Raw genomic sequence first — 23374 nt, 5'->3', positions numbered from 1 at the left:
TAATAAAGAATGTCCTTTTATATCAAGCAAATAAAAACATTATTTTTACAACCAATATATCACTTAAATGCAACAATTATATATACACACATTTCACATTCATATACCTACAATGCCTCTCCACCAAGTCAGAGATGCAAACTTTGACAAGTTTAAGACTGGTCTTCTCTGTAAGAATGCCATTAGTTTGCAGTTCGTCAAATACTTCTGGAATTTTCTTCTTCAGTTATTGGCCATTCAGAAGAACTGTAAAACGATTCCATACATGGGCACACCAGGGTTTCCGCTAGGATTTTTTCTCGCCGGTCAAATGTCCGGACAGAATTTATTTTACCGGACAAATTTGAAACTTACCGGTCATGTTTCAATAATAATAATAAGAATTGTGTAGCAGAGTTTCCGTTAGCAGGTAATTACCGGACTAGGACCGGATATGCTGATGTTTAAAACTCAGTTAATGGGAGTCATTTTTATATTGCTTCAGTTTATAATCGTAACAGATCGAAAAATTCAGATTCATTTTTCAATAAATTATTCCACAAACAACAAACAACATAATTATTACATTCAAAGAAACTACTTGTAGTAGATGAAGTACATTATTCAAAAGTTTACATTAACTTTGAATAATAACACGGGAGAAACGGATCCTCTCTTTTCTCCTCTCTCTCTCTCACAGCCCATGTCATGCAGCACGCTAAACAGTGGGCGGGGCTTCAGGTGATCATGGAGCAGCTGATCCGATCTCTCTCTCGTGTACACTTCACTCGCGTTTATGTCCATATCGATCAGATCCAGCTCTCCTGGTCGGCCTTTATAGAGAGCACAGATCAAATTATTAAGAGTGAATATCGGCCGATAATGATCGGCGGCCAATTGATCGGAACATCGGACATTTTGACCGGCAAGTTTTGAATGTACCGGTTTTTATTCAATTTTACCAGCTAAAAACCGGTAATTACCGGCTAACGGAAACCCTGGGGCACACAGCATAGCTGTTAAGGATCCGAAATATTTTTACTTAGCTTATAAATGTAGGCTAGGTGCGTACAGCAGACAGTAGCTAGCAGTTTTCGACGGATACAGCCCACTCAAAAATATATTGTTTTATATAAAATACATTTTTATATATATATATATATATTAGCTGTACACTTTACGAATATAATAGTTTTGTATGGACAACTTTACCATTCTATCTCGTCCAACTGATTTTGCTGCCGTCACTCCTCGGCTCTTGGTAGTTCAGGCATTTATCAAACCTGGCAACCCCGGGTTTCCTGGCAGCTGTCAATCAAAGTCCAGTGGCTTCGCCCCAAAGTGCCAGAAACTTTTCACGCGCGCGTAGACAGACTCCGCGAGGCTGACACTCCCGCGAGCGAGCAAGAGGGCTGTCTCTCTCGCGAGCGAGCGCAGAGCAGCTCGCGGGGGTTTAATCTGCGCGCGAGGGTCATTTTATGCGCGTGTAAAAGCACATTTTCCGCTCGTGAGTAGCTTGTTTCACGCGCTAGAATATTGACCCAAATCTGACTCCATACTCTGCATTAATGCATTACTTTCACGCAGATCAAAATTGCTGAATTAACAACATAGGTGTTAGAAACCAACATGGGGATACATGTTCAATTTAAACATTGGGAAAAAAGAATAGTCCCTAACTAAGTCATTGGTGTTGTTTTTAAAAATAATAGTTGCTATTGTAAAGTTGGTCTTCCATGTTAATTCAAAATGGCATTAAAACAAAAGTCAAGCACTCCAGTGTGAACACCATTTATTTTTCTTAGACACAAATGCATTAAAAATAATATTCCACAAACATCACATATATCTCTCTGGGAGGGACACATACTGTAGTGCTTACACTAGAGACCCCTGCAAATAACATCATGACAACAACAACAAATGAAAGCTTTAGCGCAAGTTCAATAAGGAAGACCTAACATGAGTCACTTACACGTCACTCTATTGCTCCCTTCCCCCCTCATTAAATACGAGGGCGTCACCCCTCAGCAGCCAATTGCTGCACAGGCTAAATTCCTTAAATACCTGCTCTTCCTCCCTGTCAGTTGTCATTTCAGGTGACTACACGCAACCCGCCTCCACCCCTCTCGCCTCCCGTCTCCTCCAGGACAAAGCTAAACTTCCTTCTTCAGATCGGTCCCACCTACTTATCACCACCACCAGTGTCTAGACCCCGGGGATTTCATCGGAGCGGTTCTTTCCCTCCTGAATGATTATCCTGCAAACCGGGGCCTAATCGCCAAACACCATTCCATTCTCCTTTTGTATTATCATGACAATCATTTCATTCATATCACGTGTAAACAATAAATATGTATTCCTTACATCACGTCTCTCCGGTTTGAACTGAAGGCAGGAGGTAAAAAAGGGTTTGTCAAGTTAGACAACTTTCAATTCTCCCCAAAATAATGTTTTTATCATGAATTGCACTGTTGGTCTCATGCATGAATGAAAACTGAAGGAACATATCATGCATCAATTACTGTACTATGACTCATAAATGTATGCAATTTAAAAATATCCGTGTACATGTAAAGGACATATGGTATTAAATCAGAGTTACTGTATATATTGAAAGCAGAAACATTGTCACAAAATCAGAGTATAATAAGAAGCTACAAACGAGTAGCAATACTGCACAGGAACACATATTGGCTTGCCATCATGCAACTGTACTGAATAACTGTAGAGACTGTAAAAACAAAACCCAAACTGCAATATGACACAGAACACCTGTGGGAAATATGTTCTTATAATCATTACCATTAGGAAGGAATATGGAGGATTTTTCTATTGTCCTGTGAGAAGTAACACTTTAACATGTCAACCAGCCAAATTCATGCATTGTGAATCTAACTTGACCTAAACATACATATTCTTTACAATTTTTTTGCATCATATGTCAAACAAATGTTGTTGCAAAACCTGGTAAATCTTAAATTAAATTATTATTAATCAATGCTGGCTACAGGAAGTTCAGAAACTCTGACAAAATATAATAATTAAATTAGAAATACATTAAGAGACATTGTGAAATAATTGTGACAAGTAAAATATAGAATGACACAGGACACTAAAGGAAGTAAACATGTTGGGTACACAGATTGTAGGTCCTCTCATAGTGGCCCAGGAGCAACGTTCACAATCTTCTTGGAACAATGCTTTCCTTTTTCACAGATATGTTGAAGTCCTGAAGTAAAGACAGGGAATGTAGTGAGAAATGTGTCTCTGTTGTGCTACATGTTCACTTGCTTCCCTGCACTGCTCCCATGCACAGACTGCCCTCCTCGATGGTCTCCAGCTCGTCTGTGCGGATGGCCTGTGTGATTAAATTCAGCTCCTCACACATGGTCTCATAGCGGTACGCCACGCGGATGTCAGGAACGTTGGTGCGCCGGATGTCATTACACTCCTGCCCCTCCTTGCGGTGATGTGGGCCCAGCCAGGATCTCTTCACCTGATCCAGGAGAGGAAAATTAATCAGGCTACAGAACTATAGACTGAGCAGGGAGTGGTATAGTTAGATGTGCTATACAGTAAGTGATACCTTTTGAGAGAATCCACTCATCAGCACGCTGTTTCTGGCAAGCTCACACATGTCGCAGGAGCTCAGCTTCCACACCTGAGCAGCAATGCTGTACTCTTCCATCAAGGGCTCCTACACAAAGGAAATACCAAAACACATCAGCAAGGTTACAAGGTCACATGTTAACCCTGATGAACACAATAAAACCTGATAACTAAACAGGCCAGCCCTCCCCTATCTGAACTGTAGGCTACACCTGGTCACACCTGTTAAGCCCTGAGCCTGTTTTTCAGGTCTCAGGCTCGAAAATGACATTCCCAGAACAAATGACCATATCTTCCCTTCTAAAAAGGTTAAATTAATAATCTTGTTTCTCAAAGTAATGATAAACCTGTGAGTTGGATGTAGAAAAGTCAGAATCAATATAGATGTTTTTTATTTGAAAGAAAATTCAGATTGAACATGATAAAAAAACTGTAAATTATAGTGTCCGTCCAAAAAATATGTTGTACTTATAGTGAAAACTAACCTTGGATGATGGGTTAGTAGACTAAAAGCTTTAGGAATCCAAAGTACAACATATAATAAGTACCCTGTACCAAGATTGATGCAAAACAAGTGATATTTGACCTTTTTAGACAGATTTAGCAAAAAAAATCTCTTCTGGGGCCATTTGGGTGGATTTTCCTTATCTCTGGCCCCCCTTGTTCGATTTTGACATGTGACATCTCTTTCTGACCGTTCGAGCCAATAGAATCGAAGGGGAATCTCCCCACACACACACATGGTAAAACAAAAAGGTGGGGGCTTCGTGGACACAGTTTTGCTCCAGAGTGAAGCTGTCTCTAGGTCTGACATCTCAAAACCGAAAAGCAGATGTATTGCTCATGGATTATCAGAAATCATTTAAAGTGACACAGACACATTGGATTAACTTCAGCATCGTTTTTATCGTTTTAATGCCATTGAAGACCACTTTTGACCAGACTACCACACAGGTGAGCCATTTTGCCGTTTTTAGCTAACTAGCGCCATATATTTTGATGTGTGTTCTTGTCATTATCTCAGAGAATTCGTATAATTGAGTGATAATGAGGGTACCCCTCGATTCTGTGTCCCCTCACGATGTGAAACGATGGGTTGTATGTGCAGCAAAGATAAATAATAAGGTTTTGTGAGTGAATTTCGGTGCAGTCATCTGTTAGCATTTTTCGCACGTTGCTAATTCAGAGGCTCAGCGTTAGCATTGTGGGGGGTTTTTTTGAGAATTTTTTTTTAAATGATCAGTTAGATGAGTTTCTTTCCGTTACATGGATATAAAACATTCATAGTTTATTAAATGAACATGCCCTCAGACACTGTTTTCTGCAAGATATTGCAGGAGGCCCCGTTACCGGGGTCTCTCGGGCTTAACATTATTATTATTATTATTATTATTTTAAACGTGTTTTAAATATAATATGTGAGTTTAGAATGTATTTCTGTTGCACTGTGTCTTGACTCTTTTTTGTAAAACACTTTTGCCTTGTGTGCTATATAAATTAACTTGCCTTGCCTTTTGTGTTGTTTCACAATTTCCGAAGACCACTCTGCTAGTTACAATGTAAGCTAACTCTCTAGAATAAATGCCAGCCATCAATAGTCACAATGGGGTTTGATATAATGGAAATACTGAACATTATAAGTAAAATTCAAGATAATTGGAGAGGTGTAAAGCATGCAACAAAGGTCCCAAGACAGAAAACAAACTTGGTGCGTTATATTCAATTCAAGTCAAGTTTATTTTTAAACTTATATGGCATGTGCTGTTACACTTCGGTACAAAGGTGCACAACAAGTGTAAGTGTAACTTTAACATTAAGGATGTTGTGGTTGTGTACACCGACCTTTGTGAAGTGGAACTGCAGAGGGTCGTCTGTGGACAGAGAGACAACGAGGCCTCGGGACAGGTACTCTGGCAGAGGGTTGCGATGGTAGCTGAGAAACAGGCTGTTATTGCTGAGAGGGGACATGGCAATACCTATCTGGGCCAGGTAGTACAGATACTGCAGCACAGGAGCCTGGAGGATCAGAAAGCACAATGTTAGCTTTATTAATCAACTAATGTTATAGGAATATATTAACACTGCATCTATTATGGAGAGTACAAGGTATGACTAAGATAAGATAGACACACCTTCCTGAGCAGCAGCCCATGGGAGATGTTCTCTGACAGCATGAAACCAGACACCAGGTGATGGATCGGCCCCGCCTCCCCACAATGAGGACGAAGAACAAGCGTGGGAAACCCTCGCTGTCTGGAAAGTAAAAGACACAATAGGAGGGGCGGGAATTCCACAGATTAAAGGGGATAACATATTTTAGCATTGTTTGAAGTGTACACAGTCTTTGAAAAAACTATAATCTGACTTTTCTTTAGACATACTATGACTTTTTTTTCCAATAAACTATACCATGACGTTTTTTCTGATGTTTTCCCACACCATTCTAGGCCTTCTTTATCAACATTTTGACTTTTTAAGCATATTATATTCTGGTGTTTTTGACTTTCTGACATATAATACAATAGACCATGTTTTCATTTTTTGACAAACTGTACTTACGAATTTTAATGACATAATATAATATGATTTGTTATCCTTTTTTTCAGAGTATATTGTGCCTTCTTTTGTGACTTTTTGACATAATGTACTATTGCTTTATTTTATATTTTTCAATATACAATGACTATGTTTACAATTGTGTGACATGCTACAGTATAGCATGACATTGTATACACACTACAGTATAAACCTTTTCAAATTTCAAAATGCTATACTATGACTTCGCTGCAAAAATGTGCTTGAAAAATGTTGAATGCTAAAACATAAAAACTGACGAGTTCAAAGTTGAAGTCGTTGTAAGTTTCTACACCTAAAACATATCATTATGACTGTTTATGGCAGCCAGTGGGACTTAGCTATATCTACATACCTGCGCAGGTGATTCAGCACCGTCATGTTTGCATACATATAGTAGAGGTAGTAGGAGTAGGGTGGGTTTGCCTCCTGTTGCCAGTTGACTGGCAGCGGACTGTCCAGGTTGAAGATATGTTGCTCTGGTTTTGACTCATCGTCCACACTGTCAAAACCAACAACCTGTATGAGGGACCAACAAGAGATCCATGAAACCCTCTGAGGTCTGGCTACATGCGAATAAAATGTATTTAATGATCACACAGCAAAGACTTCATACGTGCTGTAGGAAGAGGTGCAGCTCTGGGTGGCTACCAGGGTCGATTGTAACCTCGAACAGAGGTGTAAATATATTCTCCAGCATCTCTTGGAAGTTGCACAGCTGTTTCTTTGTTTGGTAGACGTCACTTTAAAAGAAAATACAAAATAAATAAGTCAGGTATGGTATGTGTCCAGAAACAAGTCAGTATGGTATGTCATAGGAAAGTGGTGAAAAGAAGTATAGTATTGTAAGCTGTAAAAAAGTCATTTCATAGATACCTTACTGACTTATTATTAAAAAGTCATAGACTATGTCCGCAAAATGTCATGCTGAAGTATGTGGTAAAATGTAATTTAAAAAAAGTTACAAGTAGTAGTATTATAGTAAAGTATAGTACATCGTAAACATGTTACAGAAAAGCATCTTGTAAAAATGTCTTAAAAAAGGTCAAAAATAATGTGGTTAAAATATAATTAAAAAGTCATATGTCAAAAATGTCATTAAAATGTCAAAATGAAGTCAAAGTTGAGAAACATTTCAATAAAACTTATTGAATTTTTTTTTACTTAGTTAAAGAACACTTAATGTCAGAATGTTGATCTTTATTATTATTTTTAAGTACAATACTCAAGTGTAGTATTAGATTCATGTGTGTTTGAGTGTTAATATTATAAAAGGTATTGATATAATCTGTATAAGCTCTATTGTGTGCTATACCTTTCTCTGAACATCTAGTCCAAATGTGACATTCTGATCATTATTTCCAGAGATACATGGGATAAGGCCATCACGGCCCCCTTCAGAGGAGCTTACATTTTCAATATTTTCAGATATGGGAAGGTTCCAAACATCAACAAAAAAGTATAATTTTGCAGTAAAATATTTGTATACAAGCATCCGTTTCCTAAAGTAGACGTATTATAGCAATGAAAAAACATGGTTGTGCTTTGTTCAACCTCGGGTAGGGGTATCTCGACTTTTAGGGGCCTTAGTTCCTCTACTTTATCACACTTCCCACCAGTGCAGTTACTCACAAGAGTCGTGGCACCTGCACCAGCCAGCGCACGTTGCTGGAGTACACCAGGTGTTTGACAGCCCACTGGGCCAGCTTGTCCCACTCGTCTCTGGAGCGGCCGTAGATGGAGAGCCGGAGCTCTGTGTTCTGGTACTTGCTCTCCTCCAGGTCAGCCATCACCTCCTGAGGAACAGTAACAAAAAACGGTCAGCAGAGGGCGCCAGTGTCTCAAGCACTCATTCTGCAGGTATCAGTGACAGGTGATGGGTTGTGTATTTGTTGAGCACCTTAATAATGTGGCCAAAGTATTTCCCCTCAATGTGGTTGTCTGTTTTGATGAAGATCTCTCTCAGGATGGACTCGCCGATGGGGTTGTATTTGGCATTGAACTTGTCAAAGCGGTGAAAAGTGTTACGATCCTGCAAAAGTGAATGTCATTTGAATCACTATTTGTAATTTCAACACCAACCTGGCAACCTTTTATCTATCCATCCTGGGCGTTACTCACGGCATGCATGTCCAGCGTGTCCACGCTCAGGTCAAAGGCCGTCAGGTTCATGCTCTCAAACACCTCCATGAGCGTCTGACCCTTTCCTTTTTCCACATGCACAATCTCCTTCGGGAACTTCTTCATCGCCCTTTTGATGAAACGCAGAAGGTGCTTCTGGTTCATGCAGGACGAAGCGTGAATATGTGTGTCTACCTGTAAAACAAGATAGAACATTATATCTTGAAGTCCGGTTCTGGTTTTTAATAAATATTCTGATAGGGCTCAGTAGGAAACAGCTTTCAAGTTCACCTTACGGATATTGTAAAAGTCTCGATGTGGGACTTTTTTCTGTTCTGCCAGCTCTTTCATCTCATTCAGCAGGATGTGCATCTGGAACTTGGAGCTAAGATACTGCAGACGACGGTAGCAGAAGGACTTTCTGTGGCAAAGGAACACATAAAAAGAGTCACTCGCTGGAAATGTGGTTCAAAAAGGGAATAATTAGGAAGTCCAGAGATAAACAATTTGAATGGTCCATTATACTTTAAAAACGTGTGATATACACTCTGTTCTGTAGTCAAAATCAGGACAACGTACACTGGTCCGTTGATGATGAGGGCCATCATGACGTTCATGTCACCGATGTACTCCCGCAGGTCGGGGTACGGCAGGTCCAGCTCTGTGCTCCTGTTGGAACATCACAACTGAAGTAGGAACCCTCTGCTGCCAACACAATGTGTGAACTGAGTCTAAAAACAGATCCAACCACATCCAGGACTAAAAGATAAAGCATGCGAGTGATTCATCATCAGTATCTCACTTTTCCATATTGCTCTTCGTCGTGTACACATGCATGACACCGTCCACCATCTTGCAGCCGTAGCCCATATCAGGGGGCATGCTGGCAGGGTCCTGGTTCTCATAGGGGTGCGTTTTAGAAATGGTTGGGTGCATTGAGCCATCTGAAGGGAGACAGAACGTCACGGCTCTGAACGAGGTGGCAATGCACAGGTCTAAGGTCTGATTTTAACAGCTTGAATGTTGTGACAGGCTGGTATGGGGTGTGTGACAGATGGATTGTGAAATCTGTGGGTGTGCCCGCCCGGTGATGTCTTAATGTGAGAGTACGGCACCGGACATGGCTTATATTCCAATATTAACACGAGATCAGTAAATATTTTAGAGGAAAAATAATAAAGGTATAGTTTAGGATTATTGACATAATATTATCGTATGTGTAATTTTAACATATATTCTAACCCTAACCCATATTAGATCTTTTATACATCAATGTTTTTGCCAACACCGGTATATAGCAACAACCATCGCAAATAGTCAGGACATAGTCATATTAAAGTATGTCATAAAATAAAGAGGTTTAATATAGTAGGTTTAATATATAATCTAATATAGAATATAGAACGTAAAAAAAGAAACATAGAAAATAGTATAGTCTGGCAAAAGTCATAGTACAGTGTGTAATTGTATAATAATAGTGTAATATTGTCTCTCGTGTTATTGTTTAAGCACAAATCAGTGCCTCCTATTCACTGTTTCTCACTACTTCATCAATATATTGTGCAGTATATGAGGATATCAGCGCTCATGCACACTGTACATACCTGCATAGCCTCCGGCCTCTGGGATGTCCTCCTCATAGTCTAAGTCCAGAGGTCTCTCACTCAGCTCCTGCAGGTAGCGTGCAGTCGTCCTGCAGAAACTCTGCAGCGACAGACCCATGTACTTATGTCTGATGAACAGAGCCTTCACCACACATTTGGCTGCATCCAACAGATCTGTGAAGGGAACCTGGGTGCAAGGAAAGATAAAAAGCTAAGCAAGGAAAACATATTTTGTCTTTTTCTCAGAGGAGGTGTTATTTAAATGTATGAAATGTGTAAAGTGTTTAGACTAAAAAACATTCTCCGTGAATTACTGGGACTCACCCCACATTTCTCCTCTCCAGAAATAGAGACTCGCTGGTACTCTCTCTCTGGAACCAGATCTCTCTCCTGCAGATCAGGGAATTGGCTCTGCTCCATCATGTATCTTATAATATATGCACAAATGACTCAAAGTATTCATATTCTGTACACTTCATCATTATTTTAAAGATAATAAGACCAATATTTGTGAAACACTCACTCTAGGTCTGTGGCACTGTCAGTCTTCATGAACTCCTGTTTGGCTCGCAGGAGGATTTCGGGTTCAAACCTGAGCACAGAGAGACTTTAGGATCCTGAGTCTGAGTCATGTGACTGTTTACTAACCGTCTTTCCTCTACACTTACTTGACATCCTGGCTGATCTGACGCTCAAGGCGATGGCGTCTCTCCTCCAGCTGCTCGATGGGGCTGTCCTCTGGAAACTCATAAGGCGCGCTGCGCATCTCACTCTCGGCCATGGTGCGGGAGAACAGCTCCTTCACATAAACAGAAAACAACATTATGAAAGTCCACATATCAAGGAAATCTTAATTTTTTAGGTCAATAATTCACAGAGTACTAACCTCAGCAATCTCTTTGTACTTCCCATCCATGGATGTACGCAGGTCAATGGACTGTTTCAAGGCCACAGGGATCCCAGGCAAGGAATGCTGGGAAGTGAGGAGATGGCGGGCACCGCGGAGATCAGCTGGAGATAGAGAGGAGAAAAAGGGAAAGAAAGCAAAGAAATTGTGAGAAAACAGTGCATCTTTGTGACATGCGCAATAATGTCTCCAGGAATAATCCTATCCTTGTTTTGGAGCTTAAGAAATAAATTAAACAGCATTTTATTGACATATTAGTCAAATAACACCATATTTTAGTAGCTCTATAGACGCTCACAGCTACTGTACTAAGAATCCTAACTTTAAATGAGTTTTGCTTCCAACAGTCGAATCCTATTGATATTAATATTATAACTGAGATAGCAACATCTCCTCATTTTATCCATCATGTAAGAGGGCTAGATATGAATATGAATCAGCTAAAGAAACTAAATCAGTTTATTGAGTCTCTGTGATTTTTCATTCCTGAACAACAGTAAACAAACAGTGAGCAGAAGCGTGTTGTTCCTCCGTCAGTCGGCCTTTGCACAAGAGCGCAGGTCTGAGGTCAGCCGCTGTTTATGGCTCAAGACACAATGGACTATTCAGGTGGGGAGCCCGTCAGCACTTACTCTGGCTAATACCCTCCATTGTTGCCATTGCAAGACTTTTTATACAAACCCAGTTGTCATGGAAAGGAAAGAAGGGAAAGTGAAGGGGGGATGGTCATTTAAAAAAGACTTAGAGAAAGCTATCAACAACGATGAGGAAAACAGAAGTGTTCCTCACATTAGTCTGTGAGAAACAAACAGTGAGGAAATACAATGCCTCTACTGCTCTGTTTCCCTCTGGGTGTCTGTGTAGCAGTCTGTCTGCAACAATATTAATCTTTACCTGGAAACTAAGCACCTGCCACTGAAATATTCATCATGCTCTTAAATATTTTATCCTGTGTGTGCTAGAGTGTCACTGAGCCTGTTGTTTGTCGGTATTAATACACACACAAAGGTCAAAGAGGGTTTACCGTGGGATACCTGCAGTCTGTATTGTTTTGTTTCTTTTGAGCAGGGTTTAAATTAAGAGCTTGATTTATTTAACACAGCATGTCTGAGTCTGTCTACTCTACAGGGACAGTAGGGAGACCAGAGTGGCCAATTAACTGGGCAGATTAGGATTTGACAAAAAGCCTCATTAAAGAGTAAAAAAACACTTGAGGCAGAGGGAAAGAGAAAAGAGGTGATGGTGTAATCATTGGCCGGACCCCAACTTAACACGTTGTTTATCCAACACTGTCCAATCAACACATCCTACTCAACACGCTGAGAAAGTGTGCCTGAACTACAAGGAAGCAACGTCAAAACACACACAAGCATCTCAGACTAAGATACTACAACGAACACAGAGAGGGAACTTCTTCAGTGTTGTATATAAATATTCAGGAGGGCTTATTCTTTGACTTTTAAAACGCTGAAGAGCCTAGCGTGCACATTCTGCTATGGGTCTCAGTTAATTACACAAACAATATTCAAATAACACTTGATTTTATTGTCCAAGGAGGTCGCATCTACAGGAATAATTTCAGCTAAATGATAAAAAGAGTAAGACGCTAAATAAGACAAGAAAATACCTAATTATTCCCTGTATAAAAGCACATCATTGTACAACATAATGCAAATAGTAAATAGGAGTTTTTAATATAAAAGAAGTAAGGATTTAAAAAGATGGACATAATTAAAAAAGATCCATGTGAAAATGTTATACAGGGTTGCAGAAGATGTGCACAAACACGTTACGAATTAACACTCTTTACTAAATGTGCTTCCCGAGGTACTACAAGTTTTTATTTTTGAATAAATGAAAAATTGTCATGCACACATAAACAAGGGTCACAGAACCTTCTCGAAATCAAACAATGAGTGAAATTTAGACTTGCAAATATTAATTCCATAGTCTATTTATGAACTTATATAACTGCTGTAAACAAGTACTTTTTCAAGTAAACACACACACAACATTCCCTTGTTCCAACTACTACAATATATGGATGTTTTCTGTGTTAAAGTACATCCTAACTTCTGGTGAGACAAAACAAGACATTGAAAGAGGTCATTGAGGGAATACCGTTTTGCAAAAATGTAGGGATGAAACAATAATTGATGGATAATGAATAATTGATCGAAATAAGAATTACTAAGTAACTTATGTCTATCTAAAGCTAGCTTAAATACATTTAATGAGAACGCATGCTGTGATGCCTGACTGTCCTCCAGTCTCAGTCAAAAGGCCGAGCCTCAGTGATAGGAGGGAGCCGTCAGTGAGATGCATGCTGGCTCAGATGTTATCCCTGCTGTCGGGTTGGGCCACATCAGTTAGTGGTGATAACAGCAGGGGACCAGCGGCAAAGACATCCATACTGGGATACAGCAAAGCCGAGCCGAGCCAAGCAAGGCGGGCCTGGAGCTAATCCCCTAATGGCTGCTATATTTGGATTAGTAGCATCTACAGTTACATAACAACTCATCCCCCTACTGTTGAAGAGCAAACACTCAGAAATGAATGTCACGTTTCTCTTGAACCTGCACATCATAATCCAGTTGGCTGAAGCTTTTATTGATCTAATAGCAGCGTGAGGAAAGCAACACAAGGGCTTGGAGAAAGAGAGTAAAACCAATTAGAGCTAATACGACAACATGTTGAATCGCAGACACTTCAACACATCATCTTCCACAACATCAAAATGAGGTCAAATGGTATCAGCATGATGCGGGTCTTCAACTGCATAAATATTCCAGCAGCTGTACAGTGTGGACAGCCCTGACTGCAGTCCAGCTCAGACCGGATGGTGCGGTGTAACGGGCCTCAGGGGATGAAATCACAAGTGGAAAGTTATCCGAAGCTAATGGGCCAGATGGGAGCTAGAGGTCCGGGGTCGAAAGACTTTGTGTGAAACTTCATCTACAGGACTGCTTTCCCCCCCACTGGTCTTTGTTAGAACACCTTGTTACTTTTGAGACCAACAACTGCCTGAATGGAATAACATTCAGCATGATGCTCTGGATTATTAGATGTAAATATCAAGAGATTCCCTTAATTTACCCCCTCTCCTCTCCTCTATGGGCTTTCTGCCATGCATCATCAACCACTGTCCAACTGTTTCCATTGACTACGCAGATACCCCCCACTACAGGAGCCAGTGACTCACAGCCTCTGTGGCAAATGTCTGACAGCAAGGAAAAATACTTTCTCACATAGCTCACATGTGTCAGTGCTGTTGACAAAGCAGAACTACCAATGTAAACAAAGCAGCACTGGAGGTTTATTTTTTACTAAGATTGGATGTTGTCTGAAATGTGTCAATATAAGTGCAGATACATCCTCTAAGTTGCAGTAGATATAACAAAATGATACTTTTTTTAAGTACCTTACTTAAAGAATATAAATGATTATCTGCAAAACCCCTTTTTTACTGCAACAAAATAAGGCAAAGGTGTCAAATATAATACGTTGCCTAAACACAAGCATGTCACCAAGAATGCTTTTTATTAAAAAAAAGTCTAAAACTGGTTACATTTGGATTACATTTAAAAACACTATAGAAACAGGATTACAAGGCATATGTAGCAAACTTTTGAGTAGTTCGTTTTTTACACGATGAAAGCTAAAGCCAGAATATCAAACCAACAACTAACAGAGCAACATAAACAGAAAGACAATCTCACGTATCACTATAGGATTTCACAATAAATTATAGCAGACACACAATCCAGCACAAGAGGGAGTGTTGTGTCCAAAAGACAAACGCATGCAGCTGTCAGGGAGAACACAGCAGGATCTAACAATGCTCCTAAAGGATGTTTACTCTTTGCTTCTTCCAATGGCTCTGCATCAAACAGCTGACTCCTCTCAAGATGTGTAATCAAAGTCTTTGCTTTAGTCTCTGCAGCTGCAGAAACTGCATGTCTGCAGTCCGATGTTGCTATTCAAGTAACTTCTTAACTGTGTTTTCTTTACTGCCGTCAGCCTTCTTGCTTGAACCATAAAGAAAAGGAACGCTGAGAATAAAAAGCAGGATGCCCCCTAGCCTTAAAAACAACCCTCTATATCAGATCCCACAGCAGTTGCAGGTGTAGTCAGCACGATTTATCGATCTGCTCTGCTTCTTTGTGCACAGTTACACCTTTATCCCTTTTCCAAGAGAAAGAGAAAGAGAGAGAGAAAGCTAGTTTGTGGGACAATCAATCGACACACATTGTCCCCGGCACACTAAAGACAGCAGAGCTCAGGGCTATTACACAATCCCGTCAAGGGACAGGCAGAGGACCGTGGCAGTGAGAGTGAAAGACGGAAAGGGAAAAGGGGGGAGGGTTAGAGAGGAGGAGAGGAACACATTATTTGTGCTTTTGCTTAGGATGAGGGTAGTGGAGCGTACCTGCCTCCTCAGAGCCTGCATTACCCAGCAGCTAGCAGGGCAGAGAGGAGAGAGAGAGAGAGAGAGAGAGAGGGAGAGAGAGAGAGAGAGAGAGAGAGAGAGAGAGAAGAGAGAGAGAGAGATAGTGGAGAGAGAGAGAGAGAGAGATTAGAGAAAAGAGATTCTAGCAGGCTATCTCGACTGATCATCTATACTATCGTAGCTATTCGAGATCTCGCCTTCGCTCTCTACGATTGCAGAGTCCAGAGTGACAGAGAGAAGACGAGAGATAGAGAATAGAGAGACCAGACGATATAGAGCGTTGATAGAGAGAGAGAGCTATAGGATAGATAGAGCTATGATATCAAGCTCTCGCCGATGATCATATGAGAAGCGATATATGAGAGGATCTAATCCTATAGAGAGAGTAATGAGCAGATATGGTTCTTCTCTCGCCCCGGTGAGTTTCTCTCTCTACGAGATGAACAGAGAGGAGGGAGAGGCTGTCCTGGCAGTGAGATGGAGCATGCCAAACAACAAATGGACCATAGCGTCTGTCGTCCTTCTAAGATGGGTTAAACATGATGGGAGGAAGGGATGGACGTAACCAAGAAAGACAAACTACAAACACAAGCAAAACTGGCAAAGACAAGACAAACGCTCTCACATAAACACACTCACAGAGTCCGAGCCATCCTCATCTATTGCCTTAATCTGTCCCTGTCATACATACAAAGAGCTGGTCCTGCAGATCCACGAACTCCCCCTCACATCCCCGTGTTCGACCCCCCTCTGTCTGCCTCTGGTTCAGGCCAGCTGTCGCTGCACTAGCTGCCTCTGCAGCTGATCCTCCTCATTTAAATGCCTCTGACATCTATCTGGAACGTACCACAGGAGGGAGAGGAGGCGGGGGGAGGGGACGTACATCAGCAGCGGGCGCACTGTCTCCTGCTGTGAGTTTCTCTCACAGCACCCCCCTGCCCTCTGCTTTATCCTCTGTGCTGTGTTTTGCTATGGGACCATGTGTCTGGGATGTTTGTGGCGTCTGAGTGTGTGTGTGAATAAAATGGTGCTGGCTCAGCGGTAAGGTTTGAGAGGTCAGGGTCTTTTTTTGCCAGCTGAACAGCATTGACTAAGGGAGATGACTGTCTAATAATGAGACCTTGCCTCCATGTCCTCTCACATGAGCCAAATTAAAGGGCCAGCACGTGTCCACATTATGGCTGCAGCAGACATTTCTAGAACATGCTTTCCCATTATATAAACACAGAGCTGTTTGTAAGCTAAGACTGAAGAAATAACACATTCATAATTCAGTAAACTGATGCAATTTCATGACACAGTGATACATTTTTTGTGAAATCCGTCATTGTGTCTGCAGTGTGAGAGTTTCTTTGCAGTCATATCACTCACATGACACCTCTGCACCGAATGTACATTTATTTTTTGGATTAAAATAAATAGTTGCATGCTTGAATTTCAACATGATGTCATAAAAAAGGAAAATCTTCCAGTCATGGCAGACAGAAACGATGAGACATCTTAATATTTCTGACCTTTAATTTAGAAAATGTTGGCAATCACTGGGTGCCTGATTAAACTTTTAATAAAGCATTACAAGTCTAATGAACAAAACTACGTTGACTGAAGTTGTGATCCAGGAATTCAATGAATTTGTTCTCTGGATTTTAAGCTCATCATGATCGGTTTGTTTTAAATTGTTTTCTTATCTTATCTGCTCTTGCTCAATAATGTTTAGAGTTCAACTCAACTCAACTGTCTAACATAGGAACTTAAAGCTGAATAAGAAGCCTCCTTTCATTTTTTACCCTAACACAGAATCGTATTAAGCTGTTTTTACCTTTCCTTGTGAAGGATAAGGCTGGCAACATCGTTCCCCAAGCGTGTGATTCGATACTAAACACTTTCATTCAAACAAATGTGTCAAAAATATATTTGTATCTTTTTTATAAACACTAGAAAAAAATGTAGGCACTGTAGTTTATCTCAATTGTGTTTAACAGTCTGTTATCAAAGCACCTGTTCAAATGTATGGAACCAGAGCATTGATCACAATTTCATTTCCATAAAATATACATAGAGCTGTTTGGTGGAACAAATTGTACACTAAAACTTCCTGACAGTTGTTTCTCTTCCTTTCATGCAGTGAAGAGAGCTGATTATAAACTGGAGCAATCCAGTTTGAAAATCAGTACTGACAAACTGGACAGAAAAACCGTGATTGCCACAGCGAGTCAAACTAAATCTAACAAGAAGAAAATTACCGCTCTGCCCCTCAAGATTAAATTACTGTGTCTTTTTTCAAGGTACTCAAAACCAAAATAGCTTTCAAGAGGATTAATCAAATTGATGTGGCCCCATGAAGAGCAAAACAAACAAGATTGCATTTATTCAGACCAGACTCCCCCTGATGGCAGAAGGCTGCATCACACACACATCAGTGTGAGCCTCATGGTGTCAAAGCCTCTGATGGTGCAGAGTCAAATAATGAAATCTGACATAGCAGGAATCCACCTGGCCTTATCTTCATTAATAGATTAAAAGAAGAAGTAAAGCCATTTTTATTTAGGTAAAAGCATGGTAATGTTAATTTCAGAGGTTAACGTAATTATAATAGATATATGATATTGTTGCATTATTATAATCATTTTGAAACATTGAAATGTAAACAATTTTCAATTTAGCACATAGTTCAGAGCAAATGCTTTATATTATATTGAGGGTTTTAATCTATGGGGATGCTTCAAACGTTATACCGTGATGACATGTTGTGTATGTTAACTAGGTGATTATTTGATTGATTCTTGATTGATTAATAGTCGTCTGTTGTGAAAAAAATAACTTTCTTAAAAAAAGAATATTCTACATAACTGTTTTCTTAAATGTTCCTGTGTTTTTCTGTGAGAAAGCGAAACATTTTTAATTGATATGACTGAAAAGAGAAGCACATCTTGATTTTAGAAACTTGAACCAGCTAATCTAATAATGTCAATTTCTTATGTCAGGAACTGAATCTGTAAAACGTAAGAGTAAAAAAGAAGAAGAGTAGAATCAAATAGAAATACTTGCAGTACAAGTACCTTAAAACTGTACTTATAGGAATGGTACTAACAGTAAGTACATTTGTTTAATTTGCTTCCAAATAAAAGTAGCCAAAAGACAAAACACTGCAATACTTGCCCCCTGTTTGATTTCAGATTACGCCTACAGTAGTATGCTCTGTACCTTAAAACAAGATTCTGTCTCTCCGCAGGTCGATGTGTTGCTAACAGCAGCTGGCTTCAGGTACAGTGTATCAACTGCAGCAGGCTGCATTATGTATGAGCAGCAACATTATATAGTCCCACCCACAGGTCAGGAGTCCACGAGACCTCTCAGAGGCCAGATGTTTCACACTCACTGGAGGTTATCAGAGGAAGGAGTGTTTGGGTGGGAGTCCCGGGTCTAGGTCAATCATTATTTGTAGAGATTGCGCTAACGTGGGGAGTGATGGGGCGGTTTAACCTACAGGGTCTCTCCCCTGTAATTACTGTATTTGTTCATGACACAGCCCCCGACTTGTGTTGCCACATAACAATGACCAGGAGTGACACATGCAGAGGAGGCGTGAGGGTAGTGTGGGCGAAGTACAATTCAGGGCTCAACGCTAACTTTTAAAAGTGGTTGCCAGGCTGGCAACCAGGCATCAGCTTTTGGTTTCCAAAACTGTAAATACGGTTGCCATTTTTAGTCACCTTATATTTTAAATAATTAATATACTATACAGTGATACATCAACTTAATAATGAACATGTGACACAAAAGAATGTTCAAATGCTTTACAATAAGTAATTAACACAATTATTTGAAACTTAAGCAGTAGTAAACTGGTCCACCCTCAATTGCTGGTATACAAAATAAAAGTAGTGCCGTTGTTGTCATGTTCTTCACAGATCCCTCACAAAGGAATTGAGCAAGTCACTAGTTTCTTGGTCATCCGTTGTCTCCCTTTCAAATGTGGGTTTTCTTGACCTTTGTGCTGACTCCCACCATAGATCCATTGGCCCTTCAGCATTGAAGTCTTGGATTGGCCAGACTAATACATTTCTAATGTTAAATAAATGAACCATTCACAGTTAAGAATTAGATATTCATTATTAATGCTGTAAATTACCTTTAATATGTCTAACTATATTTAAAATGTGTTACCTTTTTATAGAAGTGATTATATTTGTATGCCAATATTTTTCTATGGTAAAGTTTCATTTTGCACTTTTATTTTGGTAGTAATAAGATCGGGACTCTTATTTTGAAGGAACTTTTACCGGAAGTGAATGGACAACATTCCTCTTTGCTTTTCGTTCGGGTTCACCTTGTGCTTCATCAGTTGAATCACTTTGAACATTCGTTTGAGATGTTGACGGGTTGGCCGAACTTTTTACCCCACAGTCAAACAACTTAATTTGCTTCACCATTTGTTGTAAAACAAACACACGGCGCACCGCGAACGCGAGTAAACGTGCATTGCTTTCTGGCTCCGTAATCACACCAATGCACGTGCAACTTAAGTATCAGGTTGCGACTGGTCACAACAATAATTAAATATCACTCTTAATACAACAAATAATTAACTTGTATCTATTTTGGGGTGCACATTTAGCTGTTTGCTGTCCTTATTTCTTTATGTTAAAAACTGGTTGCCACTGATGACAACCAAAGGCCAAGAAGTGGTTGACATTTTTTTGAATGGTTGCCAATGGCAACCTGGCAACCGTTACTGTCGAGCCCTGAATGTGTTCAAATCTCCAACCTCCTGTACTGTAAGGAGAGTCACTATAGCGGTCTGATTGTTGTTTATCCTATTACTTCATGTGTTATTGTAGTATTGCTTTCTTGCAGATTTGGAAAGCATTTCTATACTTATATTAAATATTGTAGTTTTTACCCCATTACAATTGTTGTCCAGTCATAATTATTATAATGTGCCTACAAAACATGAAGTTTATAAAACCTCCTGGTTTGGTAAAGGTGTTTCTAGTCAGCAGTATTATAAAGCTACACAATAAAAGGCTGCTAACAAATTGCATCAGGAATAATACAAATAATAATATAACACAACTTGTATTGTATAATGAGTACTATATATGTAAGTAAAGATGTTCGCCTGGATTTGAGAGAAAATGTACTTAGATTTGATATGCTATTGTGAGTAGTTATAACCATATTGTCTTCATTTTCTTTAAGGATTCTCACACTTGAGCATCCCAAATGCATTTCTTTTTTTTCAGATGTTGTTTTGGCCCTCAGGCCTTTTTCAAAAAGTATTTTGGGTCAGAGTGTGTGACGTGTTTCCAAGCCTACTTCTAGTGATCAGCACTTCACAGCCCTAGCTGTAAGTGTCTTTTCTTACATTTGATAGACTTTATAATAAAGTGTTTTAATATAATCATTATCTCTTTCGAGTATTTTTGTTCTTGCTCAATATAATAATGTCTGTTTGTATCACACACTTCACGCAGCTTCATAATTGCGCACATTGCGTTCTCTTTGTCACTCAAGTGGTTCAACAGGTGTAAAACAGCAGGGGGCAGAGAACAGTGTAACCAGTGAGTGGGTGTCGCTCTGATCCTAGAACTACCTTTTCACAGCCAGACAAGTTATTCACACACTGCTGTTCTCTGAAGAGTTACTCCACAAACCTGCAATAATGAACGATATCTGCACCAGAACGCTGTCCGATAGTCATGGATCAGTCAATAATGTGTGAAGGGGGGTACATAACTTTAGAGAGAGCTAAAATGTGAAACTCAAACTCATTTAATGCAGATTAGATTTGCTACAGCGTCTCTGGTGCACTGATTGATCAGTCCATTAGATTGAATCAAAAGTTAAGGATACTTATGGAACAATCTAATACGATTACACTTCTCCAGCTTGCCAAGTGTTGGTATGGATCATCATTAGGCAGCTAGTGTCAGACAATACATAATGTATGATCCTGCTGGGATTGACTGCAGCAGAATCCATAATAGCATTTCATTAAGTACTCACTGAGCACTTGCAGACACTACAATGGCAATTATTCAAATAGTGCATCTAATACAAATACAGGATTGTGAATGCAGCCGGTTTTACTATTTACACTGTACTGTATATACTGCCCAAAACTAGATCCGTGCCCTTCATGAAAACAAAGTCAATGAGTCATCTAAATGTCATCTTTGCCTACTCAGATGCCCCCCTGGATGCTTTAGCAAATATAAATGTGAACGTTATTTTAAATCGCTTCTGCAGAGACTTTCTAAATCAAGCTCCAGAGGCAATCTGTATACAGTCCTCTGCATCTAAAAAACAGAACAAGAAATCTGTCGCTCACGAGTACAAAAGGCAAGACTCATTAGGACAGCAGCTCTTTACACTGTCAGCAAGAAGCTATAAATGAGGGTAATAACAGGGAGCATCCTTATTGGAGTGGGGGTCTCTGAATGACTCTCTCCTTTGTATCAGAGCTACAAATCACTGTGACCTCCTCAACAAAACAACCTTATGTCACAGCTAGTCACTCTCCGTCCTACTAGTCCCCAGTGGCAACATGACCGTGGTGATTTTTAAATATACGTATGTTTTTGAGCCAACGTTTGTATGCCCTTATGATGCAATTCTAATGTAAAAATAAATCTGCCAGTGGAGGGAGGTCATATCACAAACCCCCTATGCAACATAAGATATCAAGAATAATTTTTTTGGACACAAGTAAACCAATGTTTTCTGTTAAACGCATGAAATTGACGAGAATTAAATGACGATTTTTGACGCTATAGGAGAAAATGAGGTCAGATTGAGAGATGACACTGATGAACAGAGAGGGAGGGGTATTTGAAAGGCTGGCTTTACATCATCATATGGTCATTCTAAAGTCTTTGTAATTTGGATGAAAGGCTGACCGGCGGGTGTATACATCAGAGTTGAGGCTAATCCTCTCATTCAGACGGGGATCAAGGAGTACCATCCTACATATTCTCTCCAGGCCACATACTGCCATCAGGCTAAATGAAAAGCACCATCATCACATTTGTCCAAGCAACACATAATTAACAACATAAATTAAGCATTTTAAGGTGCATTTTTATAAAAGGTAGGCCACAATCCAACGAGTTGCCAACATATTAAGGTAATCCTTTAGGTTAAAACACAAAAACTTACAAAATGAATTATGCAACATTTCAGCAGCATGAAAAATGGTTTAATACAGCATCAGCTGATCCTACTGCAGAAAAAACTTTGGCTGATGCTGGAGAATGTACGCATGTTGAGTAATTTGTAGAAAAAGAAATGCTGAAAAGGGCATAAAGGGAAATGAATGCTGAAATCCTCCACAGAGAGCATCATCTGCCTCTACACTTCCCAAATCAACAGGTCTGCTTTTCAACAAACTACTCGCAAAGAAAAACTGTTGCACCGTGTGTGTGTGTGTGAGTTTTCTTTCTTTAATAAATAACAAGTATAATGGTTCAAAAAGCCAGAATACACAATGCCCAGCAGCACCTCATGCTGAATTCATGTGAGAGTCCTTGTTCCGCTACAGGACCAACATGCCAACCTCCACCCCCCCATGCTCCCCCAACTCACCTGTGCCGGCTGCATACTGCAGGCTGCCTCGCTTCCTAAAGGGGGAGAGCGGCTTGTTTTTGGCCCCCCCGGCGGGTCCTGGGGGAAGGTTGGAGGACATGATGCTAGGTTCAGCTGCTCAGCGTGGCAGGGATGGTCGTAGCTGAGTGAGTCAAAGCTGCGGAGGACAGAGCGATACAGAGACACAGAGTAAGAGAGGAGGTGGAGAAGGAGGAGAGAAGAGATGCAGCGCAGATGCTTGGAGCTTGACGGAGTTTGATTGCAGTCAGCGCAAGTGTGTGTGTGTGCGTGTGTATGCTACGTGCCTGTTAGCAGGGATTTTCCAGTCTGGTTGGTCCAGCGTGGGGATGCGGAGCATCCCTCTGCAGCGAAACAGACCACGCCCCCTCAGAAAGGCTCTCGTGCTTGAGCTGCAGCGCTGGAGGCGGGATGGAGGGGCTCGGCTTCCCCCCCGAAACGCATAAACACACACACACACACACACACACACACACACACACACACTTCTGCTGTTGCCATGACAACCACAAACCCTTGGTG

At 40.3% G+C, this 23374-nt stretch overlaps 1 protein-coding gene across 5 annotated transcripts; it reads right to left on the bottom strand.

Moving 5' to 3' along the window:
• Positions 1 to 1754: 1754 nt before the first annotated feature.
• ampd2b (adenosine monophosphate deaminase 2b) lies at positions 1755 to 23270 on the bottom strand. Of its 5 annotated transcripts, XM_034209478.1 has the most exons (19): positions 23140 to 23270; positions 22835 to 22991; positions 10777 to 10901; positions 10559 to 10689; positions 10414 to 10482; positions 10215 to 10317; positions 9891 to 10077; positions 9089 to 9230; positions 8866 to 8955; positions 8578 to 8707; positions 8287 to 8481; positions 8066 to 8197; positions 7798 to 7961; positions 6782 to 6908; positions 6521 to 6684; positions 5724 to 5844; positions 5434 to 5607; positions 3569 to 3679; positions 1755 to 3478 (listed from the first exon to the last, which is right to left on the bottom strand). In XM_034209478.1, exons 2-19 carry the CDS (start codon positions 22932 to 22934, stop codon positions 3266 to 3268), a joined length of 2478 nt encoding a protein of 825 aa, XP_034065369.1. In that variant the 5' UTR covers positions 22935 to 22991; positions 23140 to 23270; the 3' UTR covers positions 1755 to 3265. The 5 variants fall into 5 exon arrangements, with proteins under 5 accessions (XP_034065369.1, XP_034065368.1, XP_034065370.1 ...); XM_034209477.1 differs by lacking the exon at positions 23140 to 23270 and having other exon boundaries at positions 22835 to 23096; XM_034209479.1 differs by lacking the exons at positions 22835 to 22991; positions 23140 to 23270 and adding an exon at positions 18452 to 18585.
• Positions 23271 to 23374: the final 104 nt, after the last annotated feature.

The sequence above is a fragment of the Gymnodraco acuticeps genome, unplaced genomic scaffold (assembly GCF_902827175.1).
Source record: "Gymnodraco acuticeps unplaced genomic scaffold, fGymAcu1.1, whole genome shotgun sequence".
Lineage (NCBI taxonomy): Eukaryota > Metazoa > Chordata > Actinopteri > Perciformes > Bathydraconidae > Gymnodraco > Gymnodraco acuticeps.
The sequence above is the reverse complement of the archived record's forward strand: the minus strand, read 5'-3'. Positions and strand labels throughout refer to the sequence as shown.